This window comes from Anser anser (assembly GCF_964211835.1).
Source record: "Anser anser genome assembly, chromosome: 3".
Taxonomy (NCBI): Eukaryota; Metazoa; Chordata; class Aves; order Anseriformes; family Anatidae; genus Anser; species Anser anser.
This window is the reverse complement of record NC_139722.1, coordinates 10,125,221-10,151,007: the sequence shown is the minus strand read 5'-3', so window position 1 is coordinate 10,151,007 and position 25,787 is coordinate 10,125,221. Positions and strand designations below refer to the sequence as shown.

At 43.3% G+C, this 25,787-nt stretch overlaps 1 protein-coding gene across 4 annotated transcripts in view; it reads right to left on the bottom strand.

Moving 5' to 3' along the window:
- Positions 1-2,567: 2,567 nt before the first annotated feature.
- Positions 2,568-25,787, bottom strand: part of HS1BP3 (HCLS1 binding protein 3) — a 51,205-nt gene continuing 27,985 nt past the window's right edge. For 3 of the 4 annotated variants that reach the window (XM_083828258.1, XM_083828257.1, XM_083828256.1), the window contains exons 5-7: positions 16,127-16,278; positions 15,519-15,654; positions 2,568-4,327 (exon numbers count right to left, since the gene is read on the bottom strand). In XM_083828258.1, coding sequence (XP_083684384.1) covers positions 4,093-4,327; positions 15,519-15,654; positions 16,127-16,278 — 523 coding nt within the window. In that variant the 3' untranslated portion in view covers positions 2,568-4,092. Of the gene's footprint in view, positions 4,328-13,319; positions 13,426-15,518; positions 15,655-16,126; positions 16,279-25,787 lie in introns of all 4 variants that reach the window. The other variant, XR_014581292.1, reaches the window with a different exon arrangement.

The window sequence follows — 25,787 nt, the reverse complement described above, 5'->3', positions numbered from 1 at the left end:
TCCAATGACCACAGGGACTGGTCATTTAGAGTCTCTTTTCATTAGCTGTGGCCTAAGTGTCCCATGAGCGTGCTGGGCTTTCAGGACCTTAAATCACAGGCTGACTTGCATATTTCATTGTAGCTAGCTCAGCAAAGATGCAGAAGTATCAGTTTCAATTAATACATTTTTTTTAGACCCAGCCCAAATTGCCCCTGACTAAACTAGACCTTAAGTGCTACGTGCAAATTAGCTTTCCTAAAAATTTAGCACAGAACTGATCTAAACAGATGATCCACAGTTCGTCTGTGAAATACCCAAATTGGTGAAATCAGCATTTTAACTGTGACCTAAATAATGAAGTACATAGTGTTATATGTTAATTAGTGCTGTACCACACAAGCAGAAGAAGGTTATGCAAAACAAGAAGCAGCTTCTAAAGCAGTAGAGATACCTATTACAAGTTCTAATCACTAAAGAAAACATCTTTTGTAAGGGTTTAATTTTAACTCTACTGCTTTTCAAATCTTCTGATGAGCTAGCTATTATTAATGTCGAAAGGTGACGCCTGTCAGCCAAGAACTACATTAGAGTCCATAATTGAATTTCAAGAGTTGTCAAGAGGAGGCTAATAAAATAGCTGCTACTAGGAGTGATGTATGCAAAAAAAAAAAAAAAAAAAAAAAAAGCTCTGGTCTGGCAGGATGCAAAGTATGTTGTGTGGTTTCCTGATGTCATTTCAAATAATATGTTCAATTTTTCTGGGCTGCATTTGCCTGACATTCTTCTCTTGTATAATAATGATTCATTATATATAATTTATTCAAGGACTGTAACTCACCTCTAAGTGCCTATAAATATTACCGGAGCTAGACATTTGCATTGTAAAACAAATGTGTAACACTGGGATTTATGAAGGATCCTTTTACGTTAGTGCCTTGACAGAAAAGATAGATTTTTCTGAAGTAAAACAGACCTTTAAATAATCTTAAAAATCTACCACAGGAAACAATTAACAGCTCTTCCTCCCCCGTGTTGTCTAGGTATTTTGACAATTTTGCGGGAAGGCTGAGGGCAAAGTATTCCTTGGCCATTTTAAAGGGATATAGCTACGGTGCTGTTACATCAGTATTACTGGGAATGTTCCCATGGTTTAATGGTAATAGATAACATCCACCCTCCCACTGCTTTGCAAAAGCACGAGCCGTTTCTCAGCAGAACTTAGAAGTGGTGGAAGGCAGACAGACACCATTGTTATGAGGAAAGGTTAAAGGAAAACATAGTCCCAGCTGGAACAAAGGCTACACATAATGTCGCCGCACCAAATGGTGTTAATAAAAGGGTGTGGGACGCTGGCATTCTTTATTCCTCCTGGTAAATTGGTATGTGAATATGCAGCAGTTCTAAAAAGGGGAGAAATCCAATGTGAGATGACAGCATTCGGCTAGGACACACCAAGTCGTGAGGAGCTGGTGCCGTAGTGACATCCTGACCTGACTTGCTGCCTCCCTCAGAGGGCAGAGTTCTCAATCTAGAAACAAGGCTGAAAGGCATATAATTTGTTCTATTTCTGTGCTGATGAGAGTTAGAAGTTACAAGCTTAAGTAGCAGTAAGGAACAGTTATGTCAGACAGTAAGAAAACCTTTCACTCCCATGGTGTGACATCTCCAGCGCTGCTGTCCAGACAAACTATTAAAAGCAGGTTAGAAAAATGCCTGTGAGAGCTAAAGCTCAAGCATAATTACTGCCCCTGCAAGAATAATATGGTGCCCATGCTCAGGTATCTCTCCATCCTGACTGTGCTCAGCCACCATATCCTGCTCTGGCATCTGCCAGCTCTTGCACCAAGAACACCTTGTCCTGGACAGCAAGAACGGCCAGCAGCAGGACACAGGCCAGATGTTCCTGCTTAGGGCAGGGAGGCGGACAAAATGGTCTTCACAGGCCCCTGCCAGCTCTGTTCCTCTATTATTTTGCTAATTTACTTCAAGAAATCCTAAGAATTTTCCAGTGTTGTATGCTAAAGGTAAAGATCTTCACTCAGTCTGCCGGTCGTTAAATCCATGACCCTTAATGTGGCAGTTTTAGTGGTGTTCAGGCCATGTGCCAGGCTGTAGGCCAAAACCACAGAAATACAAGCAGCTGTCTGAGCAGTGCTGCGTGCAGTAGCGATCAAGATTCCACAGCCCTCGGTTAAATATACGATATATAGTTCATGAATATAAGTTCACGACATCAGGTAGTGCAACAGGAAGGCCGTCCCCAGTTCAGCTCTCATCTGCTGTTCTCTGCAAGGTCTCTGGGAAGCCATTTATTTTTTCCTCAGTGCCTTCTGCAGGATGGGCTAAACAAGCTTCCTAATTGCACCAGGACACTGTGAGAACAGACAGAATCAGGTACTTCCTTTGCCCATATATAGTTTTACCTTTAGCTGCTCTCAAAGGAAATATGAGCGCAGCTACATTCATGGTTTCTTACTCATTAACGTGGGGTTTTAGCTGAGCTTGCACTTTAACAACAAGGAATCCATCCTTTAACTCCCATCTGCTGCTATTGTACAACCTAGAGAACAACTAACAATAACACCTGCAGGTTAGCAAATATTTTTATTGTTCTGAAACATATTTTACATAGAGAGCCAATGACTGTATTTTACTTGTCCCACCAAACCAAAATACCATTACCGTATTTTTCATTGGCTTAAAAAGAAATACTAATAGAGATAATTTCATTAATAAAATATATACATATAAGGCTTTCTATTCATATTGCTCTATATTAGAAAGGCAAATTTGAGGGTAGTGATATGGCTTAAATATATTAATATTTTCCCTCTAGGGAGCTTGTCTTCACATTTGGATATAACACACACATATATATGAGCACAGGAAACTCTTTCCACATGACAGGAGATATCAACCTGCATTAGATGTAAATTCAGCGTGTTTAACCAGAGTGCCTGAGTCGGGGAAGAAGGGAGGGTAGTCTGGGATGCCCGTTCGCTGTTCTTATTTTTCCTGCATATTACATTTTCTCTAGTACATTTTCTTCCTATGTTTTTCCTTTCAATAATCCCAAGTTTGTCCTCCCTTGTTATATGGCTTACTATAGACCATTGTTTATGTAAAAGCTCATTTTAATGTAGTGGGATTAATCGCCATGGATCCTTCTTTAATTTATGGAGGAAGGGAAGGAAAAGAGAGAGACTGACTCCAGAGAGCAATTAAGAGTTCATCCATTAGGACACCTGCACTGATTCAACTTCTGCAGAAATCTTTTTCTCTCCACTAACTGCAGCAGAAGCCTAGGAAGACTTGCCTGGAAAAAATTAGCCCTTTTGTATCTTGTGTATGTTCACAAGAGTCCTACAGCATCCAAACCTCCTACACACTGAAACTTCTGCGTATGTCTGGAGCTGCACCCTGAGCCATCTTCAGTCATTTGCTATCTCCCCCAGGGGCCAGAGACACACAGCGTCTAGTGTTTGCAGTCCTACAAGTTCTCCTACAAGTCGACATTTCTGCAACAAAGCTAGCAAGACAGCCAGGCTTAGCTGTGATGCCAGTATTTCTCAGAACTACAGAACTGTTACCTATACTTAGTCACTGTTTATAAATTACTGCAATAACAGACAGGGAGGGAAAAGGCTGCTGTAAAAATGCACAGAACAAAATGAAAATTACCTTTCCAGTAAGCTGAAAATGCATTGTTTAAATTGACAGGAAAAGCATCCTGTCCTGTTTCAGACCATTTGTTGGACGCTATTCATACCTGCCATGTGTGCAACACTCTTGTCATTTACAGTCAGGTCAAAACTGGCCAAAACTTCACTATTCCGATACTAAAATAGTCATAGACATAATCTGTAGTGCTATGTCTTTTTCCATATTCCTGTAAAGCCCTGAAAAGATAAGGCAACTATGTACCATAACTATACTGTTTTGAAAACATCATACCGAGCCTGTGCTAGTCAAACATGCTGCCCTCTATATCATGGTATACAAATGAGCACCATGACAGTAAAGAGATCTGGCCAATTCTTGCTATTGTCACTTGAGCTCACAGGGAGTTTGAGCCAAGAAGGTGTGATTACATTTTAAAAATGCGTATGCTCAGAAAAGACTTGTATCTTGGTTGTCGACAGATTCATTTTCCTGGATATACTGGAGAATGTCCACTTCATTCATTGTTTGAATTCTGTCTTCCTTTGGCTTTGCCAGCGGAGATGTGTTAGTATTAGTGTTCCTGGGGAAAAGTGACGGTTTCTGAGGCAACGGTGGTTTTGATGGTACCTTAGGTTTTGGTTTGGAGGTTACTTTCAAGAGTTTTTCTAAATCATCTTCAACCCTGGAATGAAAAGAAAATATCATAAACTCCTCAGTGATACAGCTTGGAAATTTCTGAACTGCTTTTTTTCTAAGAAAATACCGTTTTGCAAAATAAAACTTTCTGGAACGAAAGGATCAACTTCGATGAAATTCTTTTTTGGGAAGAATTTTTCAAAAAAAAAATCAAGTGTTACCAAAATAAGAACCGTCTTTTTATGATTTTTCAGTTCACCATGTAAGCTACTTTACAGCACATTTTCAAATGCCTAAATTAAAAACAATTTGCAGTTTTGAAAAAAAAATGTGATTTTAGTTTAGGAAAAAATTGCTTTTGATTTGCAGCAGGATGGTTTCCTTCTCCAACAGCTCAGACTTTTCGTGGGATGGTAAATCTTTTCACATTCAGCTCTGTTTCCCCCTTACCTTCATTCCCCAAGGCAGACATGCTCTGTCATGACAAACTGGAAAACCTAATGACTTTAAAAACATTATATTCACATTTGCTTCCAAGAAACTGAGAGAGTTTTGCAATCTGTGAATCTATAAAAACAATTCTTTTTTTTTTTTTTTGGTGATCATTTTTCACAATTTCCTAGCAAAATAAGCAAAACAGTTGGAACAGTTAAGAATGCTTTCTACCTGGGCTGTTTGACCTTACCGAAAGACACAACATGCTGTGCGTGCCCAGTTCTGCTCCCATTGGAGCTACAAAGATTTTGAGAGAGCCTTTATAACAGATAGTCTTATGACTCCAAGAGGTCGCTGCCTTTGGAAAGTGGCTATGTGAAGGAAAAGGAAAGCTGTGACACATCACATTGCTAAAAGACATAGCAGAAATGGCAGAGTAAAAATTAATGTCGATGGAGAAGCCTTTATAGGCCACAGTATTTTTTGCTCTGAATCAAAACAGCTTCTTCATCCTCTGAGCACGGCGGTCAAACAAAATACCGTAAGGAGAAAACACAGCTGTTAATTTCCCAAGACTTCATTGATCAATCATCATTAAGTATTTGAAATCCAACCAGCAATGCATGCAGCTCCTCAGCTCTGTAATGACCAGCTACAAAAGTGACCCCCTGATAAAATGCATACTTCACATACGCTTGCAAAATACAAGACTTGCAAAAGGCTCCACTCCTAATTGCAGCATACAAAAAATCAAGAAAGGTTGAATGCAAGATGTACAAGCAAAAACTTTTACATGGGGAGCCAGGAACCAAAGATCAAGATTCATAATTTGTGACTATCTCCTTGCCAGACCCCAGCTCTAGTGGGATACGCTTGCTCTATGACCATGGTGTCTTAAGCAGTGAAAAGATTTGACTATGTAATTGGTTACAAGCCCTGATACAAGAACTGTTTTTAACAAACTTCAGTATCACAGAATCAGCCCATTAAAATGCTGTAACACTGCCAGCAATAAAACTCCCTCTGCCTCAGCCGAAGGGTAGCCTGCCAGGGAAGCTACAAACGAACTATGAGATAAAATTAAGGTGCAGGAGTTATTGCAAAGGGACTGGAATTTTCTTCTGCGCTCAAGTCCCCTTCAAGCTGTTTTACTTAGTTCACTCTTAGAGGACTTGTAAGGATGAGAAAGTTTGGTCAAGCAAATCTGAAACAAGAAGGGAGATGGCTGCACATGCGCAGCAGGAATGGCCTCAAGTTGTGCCAGGGGAGGTTTAGGTCAGAAATGAGGAGAAAATTCTTCTCTGAGAGAGTGGTCAGGCATTGAAACAGGTTGCCCAGGGAGGTGGTGGAGTCACCGTCCCTGTGGGTGTTCAAGGAAAGGCTGGACATGGTGCTTAGGGACATAGTTTAGTGGGTGACAGTGGTGGTAGGGGGATGGTTGGACCAGATGATCTTGGAGAACTTTTCCAACCTTAAGGCTTCTGTGATTCTGTGACTCTCCTCTCCCCGTGTCTCTGCTAGAGCACTGCCTCAGGAGGTGGCACAGCCCTTCCAGCTGCGAACATGGGTTGGATGTTCTCTGTCGGTCACAGCACCCATAACCACCTGGTGGCAAATGGAAAGCAGTAATGGAGATGTGACCATGCAACGGAGACCTCTGGGAGGATTCTCTGAAGGCCCTCTCATTTGAGACCCTGGTGACTGGAAGGGATTTGTTGGAGCAGTTCTCCTGCAGGTCCACGCACTGGAACAGGATGCCATACAGGGAGTGTAAGGAAGGTGCCTTTAGCGTGTGTTCCTGGAGCACGAAGGAGTCTCACCTCATTTCATGTCAGGCATCTTTTGGTCCTTCTACACATTTGTCTTTTGTAATTCACATCTACCTCACTGTCAGAAAGTAAGGATGTCTTGGATCCGGGACCATGTGGGACATGACCAACAGCAGAAGAATCAATATATCCAATCCACTTTATTACTCTAGCCCTAGAGAATAGTATTTGAATGCTAAAAGCACAGGTGGTTAAAGAGCTCCAGAATTCTCAGCAAAGAGTCTTGCTATTAAGAAAAACTGCATGACCTCAACGGTTCCTTTTTTATGTTTGACCTTATTAAAAGCCGTGAAGAACTGAATGACTGCCTGGGCTGAGATGCACTACACTCACTGCGAACTGGCCACAACGTGAACAAGGAGAAGGCCTGAATTTCCTGCCATACGGTCAGAATCCTTTAAGGCAATGCCATTCTTGAAGTCAGATCTTTTTGGAACTCTCAAAGGAAATCAAAAGATGGTCAGTTTAAATCAAGGCCAATCTTGTAAGATCAACTGCTTGAACACTAATGTGTCCATCTAGGAAATACCTAAACAAGCCAGCTGATGGACAGAGCAGGTACGCTGTCTCAAAGCTCTGCACCTTGAGCTCTACGTGGTGGCCTCTGTATTCCAGCACACAGCTCTTGCTGTTATCTCAAATTTCATCCCCCAGGTAATTCTGGAGATTATATTCTCTTTTAATTTGATAATAAGATTTATGATGTCTCTTGGTTTCCGTGATTCCCTGTGGGTGTCATATCCCACCTAACTTACAAAACACCTTGTCAGCGTATTGATTCCTTCTGAATTCCTCATCTACAGAGAAGAAATTAATTTCATTTAAGCCCAGGCATTTTTGTTTGCTGCAAACTGTGATATCCAAGAGATATCGCACCTGTGATCACATTGCCAAGACATGTTCTTGTTCTCTTTGCTGTGTAATAAACAATACATGTTAGGGCTGGTATTTCTGAAGCTGATCTGATGCCTTCCTACTTGGCATAAACAAACACTGAATGAATCAGTGTCCATGTCATAAAGATTTGGTCATAAATAACAGAAACCATAATATCTAGATGAACAACGCGTATGTATACATACAGATCATATGGAGCGAGCATGATTTTGAACTAGGTGCAGTGCTTGAGAAGGGCAGCTGATCTGCCAAGCAGGGCCAGTAGCAAACACAGCTCATTAACCTCATCAGACGTCACAGCTTCCTGAATTATCTACTCCTCTGTGGCTCTACATTCATTTCTCTGCTAACCACAGCAACAAAACCACAGTCATAAAATAACTCCAGAAGATGCAGCGCAGTAGTTGTTTTTATGTTGTTTTTGATGTTGTTGTTGGCAATGTGCTTTTAGGCCAACAATTCTGCAGGAGATCTGATTTTCCAAAGTGTGGAAACTGACCGTGTAAAGCTCCCTTTTTGTCCTGGATTTTTCAAAGACCTTGGTCAGAGAGAAGTCTTTTACAGAAGACACAGCAGATAACGTGGTCTTTGTCTCAAAACCTGCTTTTCATGCTGCAGTGTTAGGCAAACTGTTTGATCCACTGCTGTTTGATCATGTGAGACACAATTGGCTTTGGAAAACTAAAGAGGTAAAATGCACAATGCCTCAGGCCGAGATAGGAACAAGGACTTCTATTTCTTGAGAAGCAAATGAATTGTTACAGTGCATAACCACCACCATATTTAACTCCAGGCAAGGAGGTGGAAGAAGAAAAAAATCAAGTAACTATTTTGTTGTTCTTAACAAGGAGATTAAAGGAAGAACCTTCCCACCCCCCTCCTTCTTGTTAAAGACAATCAGGCACAGAATCCATGTAATTAATCTTTCTCTAATTAGTCTTTTTTTTTTTTTGTAATGGAAAAACAACACCACATTGTTTAAAGTTCCTGCCGTATTGTGCTGATTCACAGACATCCAGTATTGGTGGAAAATCTCGTTGATTTCAGAGAGAATGCAATCAAACCCCTTATTACGAAAAGGCTGTCACAAAGCCCTGTGATATGACAGCTAGCATGTAGACTTCAAGAGGGTGAAAGATTTCTGACAGAGGCAAAGGCATGGCTGCCATCAGAACATCAGCATTTTAGATGTCACTACTCTGACTTTTGTCCTGTCTATCTGGACAAAATTTTGGGGATGAGAACGAGAATGTGTGTATACAGCATCTAGCATGATGGGAATAGTGACCTCCTCTGCCTGGGAATGCTCTAATGAGGAGAATCAGTAACGAAAGCAAGAGACAAAGGTTGCTCTAATTTGCTAAAGTATCCAAAAGCATCATACTTGAAGCCAGGTTATGCAAGTCACAGCAGTTCTTGCAGAACAGACTTTTGTCTTTCTGTACTTTATTATCAATCTTTATTTTGGCTGGTGTTAATCTGAAGTACAACAGCTACCTTAGTGAAGTGTTGGGTAGAGGTGTAACACCACATATGTGACTTGGGAAATGACTTTGCTGGCCAGCACTTCTGGTATGGTCAACAGAGACAGCGCGATGTCTAACAGAGCTGATGGAAGTTACAGAGGCTGTGTAGGAGGTATCTCCCCACCTGCTCCTGCTTTCCCCTGCAGTCCACTCCAGGTAAGTTCATGTCGGTTTAAACAGTGTCAGGAACTATGTCTGGACACTGGAACGTGAGAGTCTGTACTGTTCAACTGTTAGAAGAACCCCTGACACTGTTTTTGTCTGGGTTAGCTTACCCCTCATCCAAAAAGCTCCCAGGCACAACTCAGGAGCTGGCATGGGACAGGGACCGTTCCCAGCAGCAGCTGCACACAGTTCCAGAGCCAGTGAGTCTAATAACATGATGTAGCCTGATGGTGCTGCTTGGCCTACGGCCAGAGAATGGGCTCATTAGTTCTCATAAGTCCTACGCCTGTACGCCCACAAGAAGCCCTCTGAGGTAACAGCCTACTGGTTAGGTCACTCACCCAGGAAAGGAGACAATTCAGTTTTCACAATTTGAACCAGAGAGCTGGTTCATTTTTTCCCCATCCTGAAGAAGCTCAAACTTCTCTGTTGCTTCTCTAGAAAGTTCCCTTATCACCAGGCAATGGCATAACTGAGGCAGGGGAGAGCAGGCAATTTTTATCCCCCTGGCTGAAGATTGCTGTCAAAAATGCAAGTGCCCTGGAGCAAGATGTTTGAAATCTGGTGATTCTCAAGGCTAGCAAAAGGATCTAGAATAAGAGAGACTACAAATCTAGGTCACCCTTTATTCCATACAACCCATACACGTAACCAAGAGTGGAGCAAGAATTAATGTTTCCCACCTGGCAAAAGCTTTTCTGTTCCGTTAGCCATATTTACTTTGTACCTCTTCCACTGTTTGTAAGTAGCATCATTATACATCACAGGAAAAATGAAATCAACAAAATAAATGTTTGAAAACCATTGTGGAAAGTGCTCTTGGGCAGCAAAGAAAACCCATCAAAATTGGAGAAAAACAAAACAAAACAAAACAAAAACATTATTTGCTTACTGAAAGCTACCACAGCCATATATCAAGGTTCTTTCCCCCACTGTCAGCTCACAATAAGCCATGGAAACTGCCCTGGAGTGGTCAGGAAATTTCTGACTCACTTGTTGCAACATTCTCTACTACCTGTCCACCACCCAAACAACCCTCTGTCCAAAAGAACTAGATTTAAACCCTTTAGAGCTTCTCAAAGCTCTTCTCCTACCCTGCTCTCATATCATTTGGACAGGTAGAAATTATTTCTCATCATATGGTGATGGAGGTGGTGTCCGATATGACTTCTGGCTAGTCTTAAGGTCTAAGTGTTGCTCTTCGAATTCAGCTGCCACCAGTGGCCTGCTGAATGAAGAACATACACACTTTTTCCACTTCAAGGTTGGCAGCAGTTTCTTGGCAAACCTGAAGCTGACAAACCTGCTCAGGAGGCTATGCAGACTGAGCGGTGGTTAGAAATGGCCATTGTTAGGATGCGGTTTCATAAACAGCTTCATCCTCTAACAATACCATGCTCCTGAAAGGGTCATCACTTGTATCCCTGACGGCACAGCTCGTAGCTGAAAATACAGAACAGCCTGTAAATACAGACAAAATTCATCTTTAACAGGCACAGAAAGGATGAGGATACTGTAGTACAAAAGTAAGAGCTGGACTGTTCCTTTCAACACCAGCAGCATAGGTCAGTATAAGCCTAAGTAAGAAAATGCCAGGTCTACCACCACAGTGCAGCAGAACTGGGATCCTGCTGCTGACACTCTTCTCAGCACTGGAAAAAAAGACAAATCTTATGCTGACAGCTGCTTCCTTCTATCTCAACTCCCTATTCATTATCAAAGGTGAAACTAATTAAATCTGTCCTAAAAGGCTGCTCAGACAACTGTGGTAATTATGTCAGGCTGGGATGTGTGGTAATTTATGTAATTCTGGCCACAGAGCTGCTGCAACATTCACAGGATCAATTCTAGCATTGGTTTTCCACAAAAACCTGCCTGATCCATCACACCAGGCAGGCATGATTTAGATTAATGAGGCAGAAGAGGTTGACTGCAGTGCTGCTGCATGAAAACTTAATTTGCACATCTGTGGCCACTGGGTAGACAGAGATGGGAAAATAAGATGGCATGAGAATCCATGATGTGAGAGTTTGCAGGATACTGATTTCGGCAGCAGTTGACTTCTATCACTAGATTAAATGGAAATCAGACCCGAGGAAGAGCTTTGAGAATGTTGGTAAAAGGTTGAATGTATCCAGAAGGAATCATTATGGTGTGACACGGCCAAGGAAATTGACAGGAGAAAACAGAAGCCTAGTCCTGAATCCCTTTCCAAGGGAAATCTAAGAAATGGTTGATCAGTTATTGTTTCATTTCACTGCAGTGGGCCACCTTGTGGAAGAGCTGAAAGCAATCAGACCTGAACTTCCTGGAGGTGCTTGGGTTTCTTCGTACCCCTGTATGGAAGAGATGAGCCAAAAAGACTTGGTTACCTCTTCCTCTCTTTCACAAAGCACATCCTTTAAAGGAGGAGTGTGACATGCTCTTTTTTTTCCTGAAGGTAACAGATTGAGACTTGACCTTGCTGGTTCCTACCACAGCGACTTATCTTTTTTTCCAGAAGTTCTGGAGGGACATGTAAGTACAAGTACCTCACTAAGTAGTATGGCAGACCCAGGGGTAGGAAAGAGTGACTGCTTTGAGTGAGGTAGCTCACCTAGTTTCTCCATCACTATCACCTGATATTTGTCGGTAGGCCAAGAAGGAACTGCTAGAGGCTGGTCAATGGACAGGAAGAGGGAAGACATTTGAATGGATGTGGGCATTTTTGCCATAAAAAGAAACCTTTGATTAGATGTATGATGTGTTTGGTCTTTCTTAAAGTTCAACGCTTGTTAAAATGCGTGTTTCTACTTAAAATACTAATTCTCATTTTATTTGAGCAGGTATCCAGAGAGACCATAGTCTTCCATTTGCAAGGAGAACATTTGTCATACTATTTTCTCCCTTGTGTTGTGACGTGCAGAACCCATGCACGTTTTGCAGACTCATTTGTCTCCATAACAGTCCATAACTTCCTCGGGAGTTACAAGTCCCTGTGGGGATTCACTGCTGTGCTGACAGTGCTGGGGGGCTACTACTGCTGCAACTGCTCAGCTACCATACAGGTGACAAAGGACTTGATTGCTCCTGCGTTATGATTAAAAAGGACTAGATTGCTCCCACGTTCTGCTCTGAACATCAGCTTTTTCCCATCTCTGCTTTGCAAGGAGGAGGTTCTGCCATTCTCTGCCTCACACAGTGCTCTCCTATCTCAGCCTGTGGTTCACTGGAAAGTGCATTTTCCAGTATCATAGAATCGTAGAATCATTAAGGTTGGAAAAGACCTCCAAGATCATCTGGTTCAACCATCCCTCTACCACCAATGTCACCCACTAAACCATGTCTCTAAGCACCATGTCCAAACTTTCCTTGAACACCCCCAGGGACAGTGAATCCGACACCTCCCTGGGCAACCTGTTCCAAGGCCTGACTGCTCTTCTCAGAAAGAGAATATCTCCTCATTTCTGACTTAAACCTCCCCTGGCGCAACTTGAGGCGATTCCCTCTAGTCCTATCACTAGTTACCTGTGAGAAGAGCCTGACCCCCAGCTCCCCACACCTTCCTTTCAGGTAGCTGCAGAGAGCAATAATGTCTCCCCTGAGCCTCCTCTTCTCCAGACTAAACAACCCCAGTTGCCTCAGCTGCTCCTCACAGGACTTATGTTCCAGGCCCTTCACCAGCTCACAGCTCCCCCTCTGGACATGCTCCAGGGCCTCGATGTCCTTCTTGTACTGAGGGGCCCAAAACTGAACACAGTACTTGAGGTACGGCCTCACCAGAGCAGAGTACAGGGGGACAATCACCTCCTTGGTCCTGCTGGCTACACTATTCCTGATACAAGCCAGGATGGCATTGGCCTTCTTGGCCAGCTGGGCACACTGCCGGCTCATGTTCAGCTGAGCATTGACCAGTAAGGCAAACACTTCTCAGATCCACCACATCCATATGATTAGACCATGTGGTACATACAGATGTACTCTACATAAGTCAAGAGCAACCACATCTGCATTATTCAGCTAATTCATCTGTGCACAGTGAACATGTTTAAGGTTTCTGGACCTATCACAGACCTGTCAGTGCATAATAGCTCGGGCTGGTCTTAGGTCTGGACAAAATGTCTCCGGACAAATTTTCTGTGTGGTATATATAACTGGTTATGTTCAGAAAACCAAGACCTTTGCTAGTTTTCCTCGAGCAGCTTACCTGGCTCTAGCGCACTAAAGGAGTGGGTTGTCACAGCTCCCACTTTGATCTGAGAGTTGGGGAGATTTCTTCAGTCGCCTTTCAGATGGGAGAGGGATTGTGACATCTGCAGGGCACAGGTAAAATTTACTCTTAGGCCTAAAGATCTGCTGAATCCTCCATAGCAGTGAGAGAGCAGGGTTCTGCTCACTTTGAGCATCTCCTCTCACCACAAAGGGTCACCGCCTGCAAAAGACTGTGGCACTGCCCTGCAAGAACATTTAACACCAGTCTGGAGGGAAGGTAGAAGATGATTCAAATATTGCCTTTACATTTATGAGACTCGATAGTTCTGCTAAGGCTTCCAGCTGAACAGAAAACAAACTGCATTGTGTACAACCACTTGGGAAAGTTCAGCTGCAGTTATTTGAGGTGACTGTCATGAATACAGGTAAGGTTAAGTGTTCTACTAGGTTAAAACAGCACTCTCTCTCCTATTCCTCCCCTTCAACAGCCTTTCCTTTGCATCCAATCGTCTTGCTATTCAGTCCACCAGCTCTCTGTGATGTGCAGATAACTCTGTGAGCTACGCTTATCAGAGGGATTTCAGAGGGTGTTAGGCACCTAAAGAGACCAGCAGATCCTGACCTATTTGCCTGTGCCTCTGGCATAGCCAGGAGTTGCCCCTGGATTTCTGTAGTAACTTTCCCATGAGATCGCTGGCACAATTTTCTGCTTCGGTACGTGCATTCATTTCCAACTGGATCTTGACTTGCCAACTGCTGAAAGCATTGGGACAATTCAAGAATAAATTAAAACTAGTTGAATTTAAAAGAAATGGAATCTTTTCCCACTATGTCCATTACCCTCTGGGTGTGCTGCTAACGTTGATGACTCCAAACTGATCTAAAAGTATAGTCTATTGGTCTCAGAGCAGACTTCAGAGACCTTTCTCCACCACAGAGGAATAGAAAACATGTAATTCAAAGGACATTAACATGACAGTTGGAGAAACACTCTCCACTAGTGAATAATAATACAAGGACTGCATTAAAACAGGCACTTCTAGCCGTATGAACGATCTGAATCAAACTGTGCATTCTGAGATAGCTAGCAAAGGAGAAAGCAAACATGAAAATATTGCAAGCACATACATGTTTGCTCCCAGTGTACCACAGCACTAAATCAGGTCATGTCCTGCCCCATCAGCTTTTATAAACATCAGGTGGGCTGTCGGGATGTAATGTGAGATGGCACCAGCCCAATTTAACCTCTGTTTAAATTAAGCCAGTTATTACTGCTGAGATAGTTAGCACTTTTACATGGGGAAAAAGTAATTGCTGCAAAACTATCTGCTTCAGGAGAGGATGTCACACTCTGATTCTCTCCCTTGGGTTTAGTACCTGCTGTTGAAATCATACATCCTAACAGGAGTTAGCTGGCAAGCACTAGTGCTCGAAATAGGTTGGCCTCATCATTCAGATGCCAGTATGAGATCCAGAAGGTGTAAATTTGACTCTTTATTGTAGCAAAGATTCCCTGGTGATGCTGGTCTTCCCAAGCATTAGTGCCCTGCTTGGTGTCTTGAAGATTATCAGTGCAGGCCAACTAGCCTTGTGAGAGTAATGTCAGGAATAAAACATGACATAGTTTCACCACTACACTAACAAGGGGGCAGGTAAGTGTAAGAGCAAGTACGTTATTCCTTCCCATAACTATAAGCTCCAGCCTTCCAGTCCACTAGCTTAAAAATTAAATATAGTGTGACAGAGATTTTAAGGAGAGTCCTTTGCAGTTGTCATGTTGTGCACAGGATTCCTCCTAGAAGTGGGCATGGAGGTCTGTGAGCCACCAGCAGAAAATCATTCCTCTTGGGGCAAGAGGGAAGAGCTACCAATTTCAAATCACTAAAGCAGAATTCCTCCTTGTTTCTGGGTGTCCCTGCCTCGGTTTCTCACTTTTCATACTGGAGGTCAGTTTTTACCCTCTATGAAAAGCAGAAATGTCATGTTAGAGAACGGAGACTAGATGGCATGCCTTGGGCCTTCAAGACCTTTCCTTTGGAGTCACAGAATAATACCTTGCACCCTACTTTTTTCAAAGGGTCTTCCTGATTTCCTTTATAATGTCTTTGGTTTTCAAGATTTCACCTCTTCTGAGGTCTAATTAACACCCCCCTCAGGTGACCTGAATATTGCAGGACAGATTTGAGATGAGTACCTCAGCAGTTCCTCAGTGTCCTCCTCAGGACTTATGTTCAGCACATGCTCCCTATTCTCACAGGCAGCTGGCAGCAGTAGTGAGTCACCCAATCTTACTACTCCACCAAGGTCTGGATCTTCAAATAATTTCAGATCTAGAAAGGGAAAACAGTAAAAGCTGTAGTTAAATCATACAACACAAAACCATACCTAGGGAATCTGGATATGAGGCTGAAAAAAGATCAGGGAGACAATTCCTTTTACACAAGAACTTCCAATCCACTAAGTACCAGGCAACACATCAGTAATAAGCTGTGCTCTTAGGACTTGGTATATATGCTTTTCTTCTTGCACCCAAAAATAGGTCACATTACTATTGGCAGTGCTATGAGTGTGTGAGGGATAGCCAGCTCCCAACAACCCAAATACCCAAACCCAAAATGTCAATAGTCAACAGCTAGGGCAACTACAGGTCATATTTATTGTCTAAATGATTCTGCCCCAGATCAAGATGTCCCTTAACATTCCCATCTAACCTATACACTCCGTATCACTATATTTTAAAAGCTCAATTATACACATGCTTTAGATAAAACAAACTGTGTATATACAAATATAGAGAATTACTCTCTTTCATCTTCTTCCTGGGACCAGTTGATGAGAAATCTTTTTCTGGTCCAAACAGTCCTTCATCTGGATCTACTTCTTCTTCAAAAATGGTTAATTTGTGCTTCTCTTCCTTGGCTGGAGGAGCAGATGCCTTCTTTGTTTTTTTAGTTCTAAAAACAAAAGAGACAAGAAAATCAGCTGCAATTCTTCATTTAACAAGAAAGATTTATGTCTAAGAAAGTCCCATATGCTGAAAATAGATGGAGGCTGGGAAAGTATTAGAGAAAGGTACATACTCATCTGTTAGTCACTGGCAGAAAAAGGATATTGAGCTGGACGGATTGTTGGCCTGACATACTCTAACTGTACTCATATTTTGTGTTCGTAAGTACTATCAAGGAAACCAACTGAAACTGGAAGATCAGGGCTAACAATGACATACTGCGAAAACTGCCACCCAATCACATTTGTTTGAAGCAATTTTTCTCTTACCACACAAAAAGCATAAAATAAGAAAGACCAGCAGCTCCAGCAGTGCTGTTAAAGTCAGACAGAAAAGGGATGGCTGGAGAAACAAAGTGCAGGTTGGACACTGCACTGATCCCTTTGGACAGGTTTTTAAGAGTCTCTTTGGCTCCATTACTTAGCCAGTGATTGCTGCTGTTTTCGACTGCTGCATACTCCTTTCATAATACTGTTAGTGACTTTATCGGAACGCCCTCATCCTCCTCAGAGGAGAGATGACAGAGAGTGCACATTAGCTTTAAGTTGAAGCAAGCAGGGTTTGGAGGACACTTTTTTTGGACAGACTGCTATTTGCAGAATTTACAAACATCACTATCTTCTCAAAGCAAGGGTAGGATTAACTTCCTCTAAATTTAGTCTTCTGTAAGTTTGTCAGTGAGACAAAGTTAACTTTTAATACTCTACTCAATGGAAAGAGACAGACATCTCCATAGGACAAGAGTGAAAAGCATGTGTCTCATGCTTTCCTATCGAGGGTTTATACTCCACCAGCTGAAGCTACAAGGCAGCTTTCACAGTAGGGCAGCATGAGTTATAAGGCAACAAGGCTCCATAAAAAAAAAAAAAAAAAAAAGAAAAATTTGAGTACAGGACAAAGCCTTTGGATGACAAGTCCAATTCAAACTACGCTGAAATAGAATGCCTTAGGACAGCATGTCCTTCACAAGAGTTTGCCGTATTTCAGGAATCTTTCCTCCTAGCAGGCATGGCCCTAACATTTCTAAGGTAGCCCCTTCGAGTGCCTCTTACAATAAAAGATCTGATCTTCTCCTTTGCTGAGAACAGGTCAGGTTTCAGCCTAGAGCAAACCCAATTATCAGCACTTAACATGCCATAGTCCTCAAACTACGAACTAGGGTCAAAAGATTACACGTACATTCCAGCTACGTTAAAGACCCTTGTAAAATCCTCTTCCGAATACAGCTGCACGCAAAGAGTGGAGTCCAGTTACTTCCACAAGCTTATTATCAAGAAAAGAGAACCTACAGATGATATTTATTACCTTGCTACCACCACTTCATCTCTTGGCAACAGGGAAGGCCGCACTTCAGAGGCCTAGGAGCGAGCCTCTTGCAGAACTTAAGTACAGCCTTAACACAGCCTATTCAATATACTAAAGATATCTGTAGTTGTCAGTGACAGCTTGCTGACTTATTTACAACATAAAAAAAATCCTTTTTAAAGCAGGAGAAACTTCCATGGCTTTGCTTTTTTGCGTTTATATTCATTCTGGATACGCCTCAAGTGACTTCGGAGCCTGAGCTACTTTTGGAAGGTCGGCTCCAAGGCCCTGTCTCCAACTAAAGCAGTTGTAAAAGAGCTTTCTTCCAAAAAACTTACAAAATCTACAGTATTAACAGCTACAAGCTAAATAGCTTTCACTGGGTATTTCTACACAAACTTCAAATTATTGCATTATTAACTGTGGTAAGAAATCTATCACTCAATCGAGCCTAGGCATCAAAAGAAAAGGTAAAAAATGAGAGTGATTATATAGAACAACGGAAGCAGAAGAACAGTGAGATCGAGTCGTATAGAGTTGGCAAATTGATCAAAAATAGAATTAGTAGATAAAAAATCCAATCTACTAGGGAAGAAAGAACCTTTATTTGCAGAATCCATGTCTTGCAATGTGTTCTTTGAAATCAATGACAATATGGATGAGGATTTGCGGAGTGCCAAAATGAGGATTTGCTAACCTGCAAAGTGCCAAAAAGCCTTTGACAAGATCCCTTGTCTATCCAGGGAGCTACAACACCTCTCCTGATGCATACAGCCTCTTATGCCACAGGTACTTACTTACACACGAGCCAGTGTATTTCCAAAAGCTCTCCACCCCAATGAAGTTACCGAGAAGTTTACTAATAGTGAGCTCAAGTATTTGCAGCAAAGAGTATCAGAATGGTGGGAAACATCAAGGAAAGGGTAGAGAACCATGATACAGCATCATAAAGAATAACACATGAACCAAAATGAAGCAGACTGAAAGGCCTTAGTAACAACGCTCTGTTTAGTCTAGCCATCAAACCAGCCCATTTACACTGTCTTGCTTTCTGTTTTGCCAGGGGACTCCATTGGCAGTTGCAGGGCGCAGGGCCAAACCCCCAGGGCTCGACTACTACCAGTAGGAGCACGAAGAAGTTGTTTTTCTGCCTTCAAGTCACTTCCCCTCAGTGCCCTTCTAAGGAAGCCAGGGCAGGAATGCCAAGTCATTCCGCACATATCCGTGCTGGGACTCTGCTGAGGTCAGTCTCCAACCGGGGAACAGGATTCCCACGGTTCTGTATTTAGCTGTGCCAGCCCAGGCTGCGCGCTGCCGAGCAGAGGTTAACAGATGAGAAAGGGTGTGTGAGAAGTTTCGGAGTCTGTCTGAGGTCCTGGTTTCACAATCAGCTTCAGCTGGCCAGACCGTGTGTTGAAAGAGGTAGCTCTGCCTGCCTGCTCAACCCCAATCTTTCTATTCCTGCCACATCCCCAAAAGCAGGGGACCAGGGGCCTGAGCAGACGGTGGAACTACCTGCTGGAAGGATAGTTAACTCGATGCTCATGATGTGCTAGAGTGCAGGAAGCCGGTGCAGAGATGCAGAGGTCTTTGGGAGGACAGAAATGCAGGAACATTTACTCTCCCGAAGTATTACTGTACTCAAGCCCTGCTCTTCATTAGCACCTTCCTCATCCATCATACTCGCACCCTTGGCATCTGACATTTTGCAACTACCTGCATCCAGCTGGCATAAAATGACCCATGCCACTGCTATTTCTCTGTCTCCGAAACAAGTGAACCTTGGAAACATCGCTCCAGTAAATTTTAAAAATCCTAATGAAAACTAAACCAGCCCTAAAACTGACGTGTCCTTCATTCAGCTGAAGAGATTTCTGGAGCCATCCCTCTTTACCCAACTGAACTCCCTGCCTTCCTGCAAAGCACTGCAAGAGTGGCTCCAGTAACACCACAGTCTTCTGCTCTGAGACCAAAAGGAGCCAAGCTGTCTCATAAATAAATGTAAATAAAGGCTAGCCTCTGAACTGACACGGACCAAAACTAGACGACCTAAAATTAGGGAGTATGAATCTGCTGGTTGCTAGTCAGGTTGCTGGGGCACTTGAAGACTGAGGTTCCTGGCTCCCAAATGGTTCTCAGGTCACTCATGAAAGTGCCAACAAAACCCTGCACGCGGGAGACACCCACGTCCAAACCTAGCCCATTTCGTGAGAGCGGTTCTCCTGTTATTGTTTACAGACACAATGTAGGTCACTCGTTTGGCAGCCTCCCTGTCTCACTGGCACATCAATAATGCAGAAGAGCTTTCTGGTCAGCTGCAGAGAACAGCAACAGGGATGACTAAGACGCTCCGTGTGCGATAGCTGAGTTTTGAAATGCTGGACCTTCACACCTAACACTCGGTGACACACAGCGTAAATCAAAGAGCTCTGGAGCACTGCATGTCTGCTGTGCTCTGTACAGGCAGAAGTCCCCAACCCGTACTCACTACAGGGTTAAAACAGATGTAATAAATACTTACACTAACTACCCTGTATACTTCTCCTTCTGTACATTCAGAGTAACCTCAGTACATACACAAAAATTTTCTAAACTCTTTATTCTGAAACTACGACCATTTATTTTTTACAGGAATAAGATTATGCTCCAGGAAAGGAATGTTACAATGACATAAAAAAAAGACTTACACAGAATATACATGCTCATGTCATAGGAACCCATGAAATTTTACAAGGAAAGAGCTCAGCAATAGGAACAGGCACCGCAGCTCCCACACATCTACGTTCAGGCTTGAACAAAAGAACTACTGCTAAAATAGCAGCAATGTTAGCACATCTTCTTGAAAACCGTTTCTGAAAAACAAAGATCCTATACACTAGTTCCTGCAGAAAACAAAATGTCATCTGCCGCTTTCTTTTCATTCAACAGTGCTCATTTTCCAAAGCTGCCTGATAACAGCAGACAGGACAAAAGGGGTCATTCTCATCTGCTCTGGGCAAGGGATGCAGAATAGAAACTCCCAGCCAGTCGGCTCAGCACAGCCTGACTGCTGAGCATTAAGCAACCGTGACAAGTGCTGGCCGCAGGGATATTTTACCTCGCACAGTCATCTCCTTTTTGGAGGCATCACAGTAACTTACAGTGTTTTAACTGGCCCTGGCATATCCCAAAATAAGATCATGTATAATAGATGGAGTAAATGTCCTAGCAGAAATCATTTGGAAGAAGAGGATTAAATTGCAGATGAAGTTTCTTCTGCTCCATCCCCTGGATTAGGTTAGCCTTGGACTATTGTTCCAACAGAGCAACAGATGGAAAGAAAGCCTGAAGGACTACATTTTTAAGACTTCAGCTCCCATCTGGGGACCCGCTTTTGTGGAGAGATCTTTCCAAGGGCACAGCACTCAGGAGTACCTATTCTTCACAAAGGAAGCCAAGCATTTTTTAAAATCTGTCCTTAAACTTTCTGATGTTATCCTTTTTCGATATAATTCAAAAACAGACAACAAGAGCACAGACTGACAACTTCTGTCTAGTGTATAGCTTGTTAGTGTATAGTTTTGTCATCATTTTCATTTGATCTCCTAGACTAAACCAGAATGTGCGCCTTGTTGAAACAAGTTAAGGACAACCAAAAAACAAGTTTCAAAATATAATCATGCACAAACTAAGCCACAGCAAGGACACTGGTTCAGAACAAGACAGCAATAATAAAGTGGCTGTCAACACAGCCAATTATGCTGTGAAAAATCCAGAAATACTTACTAGTATTTGGGGCTTTATCTGCAAAGAAGCAGAATGGTACCTTCAGGGTTTCTGATGACAGTGAAGCAGCTCTTTTTCTAATACCCATGTTAATGATGCATGTTTTCAAATATGCAATACCAGATAACATGCACTAACATGTTTTGGAAAAGATGGCCAAGCATCTTTCTGCACCCTCGATGTTAACTACTCAACACGTTTTAGAACTTCAGGGAGGTTACAGAGGGCTAAAAATAAAGCCAGGTTAGGAAACTGCACCACAAAGACACATGGGGCTGATGAGCATCTCCCTGATGCCGGGGAAAGTCAAAGAAAGGCATATAATCAGATGTAGCCAGTGAGTAATTACAAGAGCATTCAACTGCTGGAGACTTGCCAGAATCATGCTGTTGGGTTTTTTATGACACTACACAACTGGTTATTAATGGTACCTTACCCAAGTATCGAGGTCCTGAGGCTTCCCACCTCTTTCTTCCAAAACAGGCCCAGGACAACGAAAGCACTATCACCCATCTTCTGCGGACAGGGAGCTCACTGTAGCATTGCAGGTATCTGTTTCTCTGCAGAGAGTGAGCCCGAGATATCTCTATGTCTAACTGAGGCCCTCAAATGCATCGAGCTAGGAGGGATGAAACCAGAAGGCTTTCTTTTTGGTTATCTCTTCACTGCTGTGGTGGGATGAGGATGAGAGAATCTCACATCTTGCTGTGCAGTCTATGGATTATTAAAAGAGTGACCAGGCAAGAATCGGCATCAGGGCTTGGCATATAACACCTTTTTTAATGCCTCTAACCCTCTTTCTCTGTTTGTGTTCTTGGTAGGACTTGATTTCAAATTGATAAAAGAAGACAAGCATTGATTATTGCTTTGCTTTCCTCTCCTTCTCTTTTCCCTGTGCCAAGTCCTTGTAATTCTGCCCAGGATCATCCTCTCTCCTTTTCATCTGTCCTCAATCCATTTCTCCAAATTTTGGGCCAGTATCAGGAACTTTCTTGCTCCGTCTCCAGGATCTGCAGTGTTGCGCTATCCTCCAGGCCTCCTGGTCATCTTTAGCCCTCTTCTCCCCTCATCTGCATCATGTACCCTCCATTCCTCTATGCTGGTCTCTTCTTTTTCTGCTTTAATTCTACAGTTTACTATTGCTGGTCAAATTATGCTTTTGAAAAAGACCACAGGCTGCAAGTGAAGGGGAAAACAGGAAGCTGCAATGGAAAAGTAGGAAAACAGAAGGGAGGGGAAGGAGAAAAGAAGATGAAATTAAGCATAAAAAACAATAGGCAAGTTAGCAAAGGAAGAGAAAAGGAAGAGTTTGAAGCTGATCAAAAATGATAACCAGCTATAATTGCTGACCACCAAAAATAACCAAGTGTGTTTACAGGTTCGTTTTCTATAAAGATAAAATACATGTTAAATAAATATAAAATCCTTCTGGAGACAGGAAGCTTTATAAGGGAAAAATTAGGAAGAACAGTCGGGACTTAATCTAGTCTACCAAATGTTAATCCTTGGTCTATTTCCTTTAAGGTTACTGTCCAAGCAAATGGAGTTACTTCCAGGAATTGGCCCTAGATCTGTATTTTTTTGACCCTACAAAAAATACATTGCAACAACAACAAAAAACATTCTCTTCCACTAACTAATAAACGCTACAGATCTGTAGGTCCTAGGAGAGGAACTCTGTGGTCTAGTTCTCTGCTGCACACCTCTGAAGGGATCTACCTACCCGCAGTACAACTCAGCAACAAAATGTGCCACATGACAGGAATGTAAACAGGACAACTGTAATGAAATCAACCGGTCAACGTTGTCCCTTTGTGAGACGTTTTTCACAAAATGTCCTGAGCAGCTTTACAATCAAAGTCAACCGAGCTGAAACGAAGAGGGCGTGAAAAAAAACTGGCTAGTGAGCATGTATCTGTCACACGCTCAACAGATTCAGGAGCAAATACAAAAAAAGGGCATCATAAATAGGGACTTTATGGTAATGAAAGGATACACAATTTGGGTGATAACCAGTGGTCACACTGGAAACCTCTATATTCAGCCCCTTTCTTTTACAGCTGAATTTCCACAGGATGTCACATTTCTGGAATAAGATTGCTGGGACACTTAAAGGTCTCTGAATTTGGAACAGCAATTACCTTAAACACCGTGGTAAGAATTCTCAAAAGTAGCAAGTGCAAGTGAGAAATGCAGACAACAATTATTTTGGAGAAGTGAGTGGTTACTTCAACACTGAAATGCTGAAAAAAGCCAACTCACACACAAATACACCACTGGAGCTTCTTGTTGGGCATATTTTACTAATTTCTGAAAAGCACTGAACAGATGAGTAGTTGATGCTGCACTTCCAGAAGTGTTGGGCACTCACGACTCAAATCAGCAGGACCTGCAAGACCTTGGCGCCTCCTCCCAAGGACAAGCAGCCCGTGGCTATTCTCTGTCTACTTTGCAAAGGTTTAGTTTCATGTTACCTAATCTTCATTTCCTGGCAAACAGAATGCCGTCGTATCCACTGGCATCTCCTGCTACCTATGTCTGACAGCTTCCCAGCCTCATATCGTGTTCCTCATTAGGAGACAATTTCCCCTGTGCTGCTGCCTCAAGAGAATTCCTTCCTCACCACGTCCAAAAGCAGAAGTGGTACAAGAACACAAGACTGCAGGCACAAACCTCTTTTTTAATCTGCCTGTAGACAGAGAAGCCCAAATGGATAACATGACAAGAGAGGATATTCGCATCTAAAAACCTCTGGCCCCTCCAATCCCAGAGGCTCCGTGGATAACTCTGTGTGAAGGGCACCCTTCTTTTTTTGCCCGGTACCTGTAGACTCCAACCCTCAACCTATGAAAACCTCTGACGAACCTCAAATGATGTTCAAGGCACAAAAAAAAAGTGTCAGGCCCAAAAAATTGTGACTTAGCTGTCACACCACATCTAGAGGGCTCAGGGAAAGCCAGAGGAGGGCTGGTTCCCCAGGCAGTGAGCAGGCTCGGGCAGCAGCCAAGCAGGATTTGCGCTCAAAGGCAGACTGCTGCGAAGGAGCAGCATCTCCACTGGCTGGTGACAGAGCCCGAGGAAGGAAGATGGGGCTGAGCCTGGTTTTCCATTGCCTTCCCCCCCAGGACGCCCCCCTGCCGTCCTGCTGTTCACAGAGGTCACTTCTTTCTCTGTGCTGCTCTGCCTTCCGCGCCACGGGAGAAACAAACCTACCGCCACAACGCAGAGCTGGCTCCACGGGGAGTGAAATAGAGAAGGACACAGCGAGGCATTGTCAGAGCTAAATGACACTGCTGTTGGAGATGCAATCCTGTGCTCCGGCTGCTGCCTCTCCGGCTTGATCACGAGATCAAAACGCCTTCCATAAAAATGAAATGTGACTTTCTTGCCTAAAGGTGTTTTGTTTTTCTTTTTTTTTTTAAACAGAAGTTAAGATAAATTTGCCCTGGGTGAAATATTCCCCAGGCCACGGATACGCCTACTGCACGAAAGCAAATTTTACTTGTGATGTTGCAGACGCTGCTGGAGGTCAGACTGCAGGAGCAGGCACACCGGGGAGCGGGCAGACACAAACCTCTCCCTCCTCGGCAAGGCACCTGAGGCTCTGCAGAGGCAGCTGCCAAGGGGCTTCTTTCTGCTGCAAGCAGAAAAATAGCTGACGTAGTCCTCCGTTGTTTTTTTTTTTTTAAAATTGGATTCCTGTTTACGTTTCTATCGCTAACTGGCCTGACTTCTCAGCACACGGGCTTTTGCAGCATCAGTGATTTCAGGGGCTGAGCGCCCAGCTCGGTGCACGCAGCAGCTGCCTGCCAGGTGGGGTGGATGGGTTGGCCTGGGAAGCACGGCGAGCCTGCTGCAGAGCGCAGTGAGGTCAGCGCTGGATCGCAGAAACCCGATAGATGCAAGCAGCCCACGAACACCCAGCTGAAAGCAAAAGAAAGCAGGAGCCTTTACGTGAGATGCGGGAGATCCAGCTCAGCGCTGCTGTTACTTAACAGCCACGGCAGCGCTCTAAAAGCGTAACCCAAATCATTCTGCTCTTATTGACAACAATCCCTGGGCTCTGCTCACCCAGAGCGCCGCTTGCTGCTCCCCCCGCACTTTTCGGAGACTTCAGCTGGATGATCTCAGCACTGCCTCCAACTATCGTCTCATCCCCCCCGAGAATTATTACTTTGCACCAGTGATGTGAGCCTGCGGCTCCACCCCACTGATTCATTACAGGTGCTGCTCCTTGCTCCCATTAGCTACCTGATGATGTGCTACCGCCAGCTGCCTCCCTCGGGGCGGCGGCATTTGAAATGCTGAAGATCCAGGCACTGCAAGGGATGCCATAGAGAAAATGGAAGAGGGAACGTAGCTTTGGGTAGAAACGCCGGTAAATGT